The 10,345-nt window shown below is 39.3% G+C and overlaps 1 protein-coding gene across 1 annotated transcript; it reads left to right on the plus strand.

Moving 5' to 3' along the window:
* The first annotated feature begins 6,323 nt into the window (after nt 1-6,323).
* LOC149827025 (TRAM, LAG1 and CLN8 (TLC) lipid-sensing domain containing protein) lies at nt 6,324-9,112 on the plus strand. The gene is made up of 5 exons (XM_090020204.1): nt 6,324-6,819; nt 7,012-7,152; nt 7,674-7,793; nt 8,311-8,406; nt 8,844-9,112. Exons 1-5 carry the CDS (start codon nt 6,601-6,603, stop codon nt 8,949-8,951), a joined length of 684 nt encoding a protein of 227 aa, XP_089876330.1. The 5' UTR covers nt 6,324-6,600; the 3' UTR covers nt 8,952-9,112.
* The last annotated feature ends 1,233 nt before the right edge of the window (nt 9,113-10,345 follow it).

Below are 10,345 nucleotides of genomic sequence, written 5' to 3' on the forward strand. Positions count from 1 at the left end.
GAGAAGGCCATGAACATCAACCCTCTCACTCTCTCTCCCTTCTCTCTCTACTTCTGTGCACATCCAACAGACGATCCTACATTGCTCCATCGTCATCTTCTTCTTCTTCCTTCTTCGTAAAACACTGTAAAACCCTCTCTCTCTCTAGAGAAGAAATCAAGGGAGGTAAAGGGTTCCTCCTGGAGAAGGCCATGAACACCAACCCTCTCACTCTCTCTCCCTTCTCTCTCTACTTATGTGCTTGATTTAGAGTTTTTGCCCTTACAGGAGGGGGGTCCGGGGGTTCATCCCAGCGTGGGTAGCATCATTCAACTAAATGAGTTGTAGATCCTGATTCAGAGTTTTTACCCTTATAGGAGAGGGGTCTGGAGGCTCCTCCCAACGTGGGTAGCATCATTCAACTTGAAGAGTTGTGGAGTCTGATTCAAAGTTTTTACCCTTACAGAAAAGGGGGGTCTGAGGGCTCCTCCCAGCGTGGGTAGCATCATTCAACTTGATGAGTTGTGGAGTCTGATTCAAAGTTTTTACCCATTCATATTTTAAGGCATTAGATCTCATGTTTGAACATCCACGCATGTGCAATTTGCTTTCATCATGTTCAGTTGCTTTCAAGATTATACTTTGAATTCTGGTGCATTTTAGATCTATCGATTTGTATGTAACCAGAGCTCATTTTAATCTGAATTTTTTACTGAAACTTCATGCATATGTCTTCATGCTCTCCACTAAAACTCAGATCATTCTGAGTTTGTTTGACTCACTTTAAAAATCGAGATTCAAAACCTGTTATTTTGCACCGTCAGAATTTTAGCAGAATCAGGACCAACTTGCGAGAGTGATTTCTCCCTAACCAGAGATGATCTTTCCAATCCGTAAAAAAGGTTGTTTTTTAAATTAAATCTAGTTTGTTCATACCAAATTTCAGTGATTTCTATGGTGTTTTTATACCAGTTTCGGGTCAAAAACCATAACCCTGTCACCCTTTGTCATTTTAACGGCTCAGATTTTGATCCATTTTGTTTGAATTTTATTTTTATAATGGGAGATCATTTTTCAATTCTGTAAAACGGGTTCTCTTCGTTTATGTGTCTAGTTCATCCCTGTAAATTTTCAGAATTTTCCATGGTCAATTACTATTTTATTTTGATTAAATACCAGAACCTTGTATCCAGATTTTATAAATGTTCAGATTTTGGCCCCCATATCATGACTGTTGTAGCACTTCTTCAACAAATCATTATTTGATTGACAATATTCTTCAGCAAATTGTTGTTATGATTTTTTTGAGTCTCTAATGAGTCCCTACTATGATTTGTAGTATTTTTGGGTCTCCAATGAGCCTCACAATGATTTATAGTGTTGTCCGGTCTTTTAACTATGATTTATAGTGCTTTGGGGTCTCCAACGATCCCCACAACGATTTGTAGTGTTTTTCGGTCTTTTAACTATGATTTATAGTGTTTTCGGGTCTCTAACGAGACCCACAATGATTTATAGTGTTGCTGGACCTCGCTATAGCGATTTGTAGTGTTTCTCGCTAAATACTACAGCGATTTGTGATACAAATCGCTATCCGAATCAGGACCAACTTGTCAGGGCTATATCTCCCTAACCAAAGATTGGATTTCAAATCCGTAAAAAGTGATGTCTTTGTTATGAAGTCTAGTTTATTCCTGTAAATTTTCAGCAATTTTTATGGTTATTTGATACCCCATTTGGATCTAAAACCAGACCCCTATCAGTCTGCCTTATTTGAGTGACATAGGTTTTTATTCAATTTTTTAAGAGTCATATATCCCCAATGGAAGATCATTTTTCAAATCCGTAAAAAGGGTTTTCTTCCTCTATGTGTCTAGTTTATATCTAGAAAGTTTTATAACTTTTTATGCTCATTTGATATTTCAAACCTGTTAAAAACCGAGACATGTTATAAAATGTTATAAAACTTAAAAAGTTTGAAACTTCCTCTATGTGTCTCAATTTTTAACAGGTTTGAAATATCAAATGAGCATAAAAAGTTATAAAACTTTTCAGATATAAACTAGACACATAGAAGACGAAAACCCTTTTTACGGATTTGGAAAATGATCTTCCGTTGGGGAGATATGACTCTTACAAAATGAAATAAAAACCTATGTCACTCAAATAAGGCAGACTGATAGGGGTCTGGTTTTAGATCCAAATGGGGTACCAAATGACCATAGAAATCGCTGAAAATTTACAGGAATAAACTAGATTTTATAACGAAGACACCACTTTTTACGGATTTGAAATCCGATCTCTGGTTAGGGAGATATAGCCCTGACAAGTTGGTCCTGATTCGGATAGCGATTTGTATCACAAATCGCTGTAGTGTTTAGCGAGAAACACTACAAATCGCTATAGCGAGATCCAGCAACACTATAAATCGCTGTGGGTCTCGTTAGAGACTCGAAAACACTATAAATCATAGTTAAAAGACCGAAAAACACTACAAATCGTTGTGGGGCTCGTTGGAGACCCCAAAGCACTATAAATCATAGTTAAAAGACCGGACAACACTATAAATCATTGTGAGGCTCGTTGGAGACCCAAAAATACTACAAATCATAGTAGGGACTCATTAGAGACTCAAAAAAATAATAACAACAATTTGCTGAAGAATATTGTCAATCAAATAACGATTTGTTGAAAAAGTGCTACAACAGTCATGATATGGGGGCCAAAATCAGAACATTTATAAAATATGGATACAAGGTTCTAGTATTTAATCAAAATAAAATAGTAATTGACCATGAAAAATTCTGAAAATTTACAAAGATGAACTAGACACATAAACAAAGAGAACCCATTTTACAGAATTGAAAAATGATCTCCCATTAGGAAAATAAAATTTAAACAAAATGGATCAAAATCTGAGCCGTTAAAATGACACAGGGTGACAGGGTTATGGTTTTTGACCCAAAACTGGTATGAAAACACCATAGAAATCGCTAAAATTTGGTATGAACAAACTAGATTCAATTTAGAAAACAACCCTCTTTACGGATCGGAAAGATCATCTCTGGTTAGGGAGAAATCATTTTTGCAAGTTGGTCCTGATTCTGCTAAAATCCTGACGGTGCAAAATAACAAGTTTTGAATCTCGATTTTTAAAGTGGATCAAACAAACTCAGAATGATCTGATTTTTTATAGAGAGCATGAAGACATATGCATGAAGTTGCAGTAAAAAAAATCAGATTAAAATGAGCTCTGGTTACATACAAATCGATAGATCTAAAATGCACCAGAATTCAAAGTATAATCTAGAAAGCAACTGAACATGATGAAAGCAAACTGCACATGCGTGGATGTTCAAAAATGAGATCTAATGCCTTAAAATATGAATGAGTAAAAACTTTGAATCAGACTCCACAACTCTTCAAGTTGAATGATGCTACCCACGCTGGGAGGAGCCCCCAAACCCCCCTCCTGTAAGGGCAAAAACTCTAAATGAGGCTCCACAATTCATCAAGTTGAACGATGCTACAGTTAGTGTGCAGGTCAGTCGGTGTTTGATGGAGAAATGTTGGATCGTTTGTTGGATGTGCACAAAAGTAGAGAGAGAAGGGAGAGAGAGTGAGATGAGGTTTTACCCCTCTCTTGTAAGGGTAAAAACTCTGAATCAGGATCTACAACTCATTTAGTTGAATGATGATACCCACGCTGGGAGGAGCCCCCAAACCCTCTTCCTGTAAGGGTAAAAACTCTGAATCAGGCTCCACAAGAGTCAATGTACAGGTCAGTCGGTGCTTGATGGAGCAATGTATGATCTTCTAATGGATGTGCACAGAAGCAGAAATATAAGGGAGAGAGAGAGTGAGAGGGTTGATGTTCATGGCCTCCTCCAGGGGAGATTTCTTTCTCGGATAATCCTGCAGTGCAGAGACTGGGTCTTAAATAATCATCTTCGGGGCACTTAAGTCTTTACAACCACTCCTTTTCAAGAACCGTCATTTTTTTTTTTGCACCAATGGAGGAGAGGGTACTTAAGTCTTTGCAATCGCATCAAACTCCAACGCTAATTAATGCTGACAAACATGGGGATACGAGACGCACATGCTTACATACGTGGTGCTCTTTGGGACCCCCGATCATGAGATGTAGCTAACTGCCCTGTTCGGGGGGGGGGAACATATAACCTGCTCCATAAAAGGATGGTAGAGGGTTTCTAACTTACCTTTGCCTTGAGCCACATGATCATAGCCTTGATGATGACGTATTGCTAGTTCAAAGTTTGTAGTCCTGTCAGTCGATTTAGGGCATGTTTGATGGGCTGTTCTCAGCTGGATTTGGACGGAAATCCTGCTGAGAACATAAAAAACAGACAAACGTTGGATGCGGCGAACAGCTTTCTGCGCGTCCACCGCGTCTATAATCATCTATAATTTTTGCTCCACCTCCCTCCTGTTACAAAAAGAACAAGGGGACGCAAAAAAAATGCATCGATGGGTGTGCCGCGCCCGTCGATGCCTCTCTCTCTCTCTCTCTGTGTGTGTGTGTGTGTGTGCAAGGGCTTCCTTGGAGCAGTGGGTGACGGTGTGCCCGTCGATGGAGACTCCCTCTGTATTTCTTCTTCTTCCTCCTCGAAGACAAACCCTAAAAACCAGAGATGGAGACTTCGCCGCTGCGTTCACCTTTTCGAGCTTCATCAATGGCGTCTGACGCCGAGTCGGAGGAGGCCATCCTTCGAGTCTCCGTAATTCCGGTCATTGACCTTCGGTTCATGTCCCAAGATGACCTCAACTGCTTGGCCGCCCTCTTCGACGAGTTTCTCCACCTTCGGCGAGACGACATCATCGTCCTGAAGATCGACCGATCTGTCTTCAACGAGAGCGCTGGAAGCCGGAAGCAGACCTACTCTCGCCTCTGCCTTGCCCAGAGGAAGGACAATGCCTTTGCCTCTGCCTCCGCCGTTGGCCGTCGTCGAACGGGACTCCTTGCCATCTCCTGGTACCAGGGCAACTCCGTTGATGACTTGGAGCAGAGGGACAACGATCGAATCATTTGTCTCTTGAGGGAGTTGTTCGTGAAGGACAAATTGGCGGTTCTTTATCCTTCGGAGAACGGGTTCCCGGCTAGGGTTTTCGATGTTGCCGAAAGGTCGGAGGCGAGATCTGCTGCCGGTGTGGTGGGGAAGGTGGATGCTCTGCGTCCGAGGAAGAGGAGGAAGAAAGACGACGCAAGGAAGGCGCAAATCTCGTCATCTCAGGCTGTTCTCGGTGAACGATAGCATTTGAATATGGACATTTGGAACATAGCATTTGAATACGGTCCAAACAAACGTTGGACTTGAAACAGTTGTTACATAATGGTTCTGTTCCGTTCTTTTTGTTCATTTTGTCCAACTATGGACAATCCATCAAAGATACTCTTAAGGGCAAGCCTAACGAATCAGGCTGGTAGATTTTGGATGACAATCAATTAGGACATCTATGTGGAGCAGAGTCAATGTCATGAGGAAACCGATAAGACCTAAAAGCTACATTTGCAATAAAGGCGTACCAATTTTAAAGCTCAACTTGTGGAAGAGGATGGAATAGGATCACCTAACACGTCTACCATTTAACATACAAGTAATGGAAGGTATATTCACATAATTGCACCACAAGGCCCACAACATTTAAATGAAGAAACCACCTTGAAATTGAATCACATTGTGTTTGATCTGAGTCTGGGCTTATGAGCTCGGCTTTGTAGGCTGGAAATTGAATCAAACTTTAATTGTCTCTTTCTAGCTCGAGCAAGGTTCAAACTCGGTGAGATAAGAGGCTTATGACCTAACATTGCAACGTAATTTTTTTTGGATGCCAGATGCATCATACGAATTATAAAACCTTTGAAATGAGTGCATCATACTTTGAAAAAAAACCAAGTTTATGAGCCTCGGTGAACTGATCTGAAGGTACATGTTCAATTTGTGCAGGTAAATTAGCCTATCGAGCGCTTGTTTGACCCGCAACTATCAAATACCAACCAATATTAATTAATTGTTTCAAAGTGCATCAATAACACCGATAAATATAAATTAATGGTTCCAAAGGTCTGAAGGAACAGTTTGGTAGTCCAATTTGGTGAGCAATTACTTGTGCAGCTGACCTGCTCAACTTGCTCTTTTCCCCTCATTTAATGGTATTCTGTAGCCAATCATTTTTTCCCCTTTTTTGGTTTTTTCATTGTGAGGCTAAATATTTATAAAAACCTGACTTTTGGGTGTCTGGTCTATGGTTTTCTCTTTTGACTCTTTTCCTTGTGGGCATTATTTGTTTCGGAGACTCCGAGTAGGTTTGGTTGTTCAGCATGAACCTTTCTTATAGTAGATTATTGGAGATTTGGGTGGGAAAAAATTCTTGAGTTGGAAAAGATCCTATTTTCCCTGCTGAATTTGGATAGATGGTCTTTCTTACATGCCATCCATTCAGATTTTAATAGTGTAACAGGTCCCAATTTTCATTTTTCTTAAATATATTTTCGTTGGTATCAACATTTTAGTGATTTCAGACTGTGTGAAGGAAAGATTTAGCTATTCCCTTATTTGGTCTTCTCCTTCTAGTTTTTCTGATAGAAGCAGATTTGGAAAGATGGATGAATACCTTTTCAAATGGGTTCCCCTTGGAGTTCTTCTCTGGAGCATGGCTTTTGCTTTAGTGCGAAATTCCTTTCAGTCAAGGTCGTTTGATTTTTGCAACCGAATTGTTTCAGTCTGCCATGCTTGTCTGGCTGTTTGCTTATCTTCTCTAACAGTGCAAGATTGGAGCTGTCCTGTCTGCCCATTGGCCTCATCATCCACTCCTTTGCAGGTGAATGAGTGACTTCTGCTTAAATTGGATTTGAAGTATACACAATCTATGAATCTTGACATTTAGTAAAATGAGAATGAGTGATCAATGGATTCTTATACCAATATTTCTCTGTTCATCATACTTATCTTTTGGCAAGTGCATTCTTTCTACTCTTCTGAAGTATTGACATCGGTTCCTTATGTTTTGCAGAAGCAGACTCTGGCTGTGACAGTTGCCTATCTGATTTATGATCTGATCTGTTGCATGTTTGATGACCATATTAGCCTTGATAATTCAATTCATCATATAGTTAGCATTGTTGGTCTTGGTGCGGGCTTTGCATATGGAATTGTAAGTTCATCTGGCCATGGTTTTAATTTTGAAGGAAAAAAAAAAGTTCATTGACCATTCATTCTATGCATTTTTGCAGTTGCAGAATTTTAAGACATTTCTAAGCAGGCGCTTGACGTTTTATTGAAGTTACTAACTTATATATAGCATTATTAGCTGTATAGTTCCATGGGTGATGGTAATCCCAGCTAATGAAGCAAAATAATGGCGTTAATTTCCAGATTACTTTATTTTCATATTTTTTTGTGCAACCGAATGGGTCGTTGCTTTATGTGCGATCTTTTTACCAAAAGGTTTGTCTTTTCGTAACTTTCTTTGAACAGTCAACTTCTGCAGTACTTGATAGAGAAATAAAATGTATTGCATTCTTTGAAATTTCTTTATGGGATTGCAACCTGTCTTTGGTTGCACCAGTTTTCCTCTATTTTATCCACACAAAATTCTTTACTGAATGACCTTTGCAATATTTTTAGCAGTAGTGCTACAAATTATTCTTATCTAGTTTATGTTACTGTATGCAGTGTGGATCAGAGATGGTTGCAGCCTTGTGGATAACAGAAGTATCTAGTCCTTTCCTACATCTGAGAGAGCTTCTCAAGGAACTCGGTTACAAAGATACAAATCTTAATTTTGCTGCTGATGTGAGTTCCCAATTCGTAGGCAACATACTGTTTATTAACATATCTGATTATACTGTAATTCGAGAAAAAATTCTGCTGCTTTTCCATGGTTACTGATGGACAAACACATTTTAGGACAACATTAAGGTGCAGATATTGGAGTTCCTGAATACTCAGATTGGTCCAATCGTTAGATAACCGTTTTTTTTTTTTTCTGCTAATCCTTGATCTGGTTTCCTGATATAATTAACACAAGTATGACAATATTACCATAAAAAAAATCAGTGTTTGTTCAGATAATGACTTGTGGGAAATTTGAATGCTTATTTTCTTCATAGCAAAAGAATCATGTGACATTAATACTTGAATTTTAAGTCTAGTTTTCTCAGATTCATCATTGATCTTGTCAAAACACTTCTATTGTTAAGCTTAAAATCTTTTCAATATTTTCAGTTTGAGCCTTATGATATTCTGCTATTCTTGTGCTTGAACACCTACATGTGCACGGGCGCATTAGTAACAACTCTGGTTTTTGCAGATCTCCTTTGCTGTAATCTTCAGCTTGGCAAGGATGCTCGGTGGCCCATATCTGACCTATGTGACATTAGCAGCAGACAATCCTTTCCTTATAAAGGTGAAGTCATATTTTTCTTTCTTTGGTTTCAGATAATCAAATAAAATAGATGTGATGATGCCTGTAGAAATGATGGGATTTGGGGGCTTGATACAGTACAGCTTAAGACCAACTTGAGAGTATAACCCATTGAATTTGGGTGACTCAAGACATAGCTATTTGAGTTGGTGCCAGGTCACAATGGTTAAGTATATATTCCAGGTCACAACTGCGGTATCTGGATTAAATTGGGAGTTAATGCCAAGTTAAATTGCTTGCCTATGTGACTTGAGCCATCTTTGAGCTGTGAGCCAGGTCCACAACTTATGAAGTTTAACCATCTTAATCAGTTTTGCTATCTGTATCATTTTTTATGAAGTAGAACCCAGCTGTATGGACTTAGGTTATGTGTTTTGAGATTATGTTACATTCTAACTAGATGCAAGTTTGACTTGCAGGCAATGGCTGTGGGTTTGCAATTAGTGAGTGCATTTTGGTTCTATAAAATAGCCAGGATGATCAGGTACAAATTGGTTAGAAGGAGAAGACCAATTAAAATTGCTTGAAACAGGCATAGAAAAGCACAGAAAGATGGAGATTAATTGCCATTGGGCTCTTATTAGATGTATAATTCTTTTGATCAATTTAAGGCAAGTGAACCACTGCTGTATGATAATTAAATCCTTTAGTGTCTCTGTGGTTCCATACTGTGGTTCTAAGATTGAAATTTTTTATTTTCATTTTGCATTGGGATCAAAGGGGATAGTTGCAATGTGTAATTTCCGATTATCTTGTTAAGCTCAGAAGCTTGCATGTAGATGAAAACCTGCTTCACCACGAGCATGCGTCATGAAGGCAACGTTATCTTTACGACCACTAAGTATATATATTCAATCTCTCTCTCTCTCTCTCTCAATCCTTTGAAACAGTCGTCACCGGGGGAGACGCATGTCCACTCGTTCACCTAAAAAGGTGTTCAAAATGAACAAAAGAAGACAGAAGGAAAGCAGTGACGCTGACGCTAAAGCACATCTAGAGGTCAAGGCAAGCATTGCCCTTTCTGCCATATGTGAATGTCTAGGTACAGTCAAGCAATTATTGAAAAAGGTTGAGGAGAATTCTAGAAAATGTGACTAAAATCGACATGTGGCAGCTAAACATCTCCGAAACTTTTTTTTTTTCCCTTTGCAATCTCTTCTACTTTCAATCATTTTCCGTAGAAGCAGCATGTGGAAAAGGCTGTTGGGGTTGCAACTTGACCGAGTATGTTGGTCTTGAAGTAATCTGCTGCTGCCAAGTTTTCACCAACATATAGGGAGCTCTATGGGCCACACATCAGGGCTATCAAACCAGTGCTAACTAGTACTTAACAATCTATAAAAGGGCGGTATTGGTTATCAATCTAGATATCAAACCAATACTGGTTAAGCAAGAGGGGCCAAATCTGATCTCAATCTCACTACCTACCTATTGAAAAGAAACAACAATGGCAAAGCTGGCTCGTTCTTGGTTGGTTGCTTTTTCTTTGATGATGATGTTGGTGTTGGCTAAAGGATGGGGCCCCACACTAGAGGATGCCAAGGAGGCTGGCGAGAATGCAAAGGAAACCGTGGAGGAGACATATGAATCATTGTCAAAATGGGCTAAAGAAAAGTTTTCAGGGTAGGGAGTAGGTTATATGATGATAGATACGGATACTGAGGGTGGGTCCGGATCCAACTAGAACGTGGTCTCTGTGGATGGGGATGCCAAACGAGAGTTCGCTGTTCGGCTCAGCTCGGCTTGGATATGGGTTGAGGGAGCCTAGCTATGAGCCAGCTAGCTCGTTTAGATATCTGAGCGGAGTAAGCAGGGGAAGCTCCGCTCAATTTGGCTCTCTCTCTCTCTCTCTCTCTCTCTCTCTATATATATATATATATATATATATATATATATATATATATATATATAAACACTTAAA

This window comes from Nuphar pumila, chromosome 10 (genome assembly GCF_984573655.1).
Source record: "Nuphar pumila chromosome 10, dmNupPumi1.hap1.1, whole genome shotgun sequence".
NCBI lineage: Eukaryota > Viridiplantae > Streptophyta > Magnoliopsida > Nymphaeales > Nymphaeaceae > Nuphar > Nuphar pumila.

Bases quoted from the DNA above. Each gene is read 5' to 3' on its own strand.
- LOC149827025 (XM_090020204.1), top strand. From the start codon at position 6,601: ATGGATGAATACCTTTTCAAATGGGTTCCCCTTGGAGTTCTTCTCTGG. The intron at 6,820-7,011 runs GTGAATGAGTGA...TATGTTTTGCAG, and splicing joins CATCATCCACTCCTTTGCAG to AAGCAGACTCTGGCTGTGAC. The intron at 8,407-8,843 runs GTGAAGTCATAT...TTTGACTTGCAG, and splicing joins ACAATCCTTTCCTTATAAAG to GCAATGGCTGTGGGTTTGCA.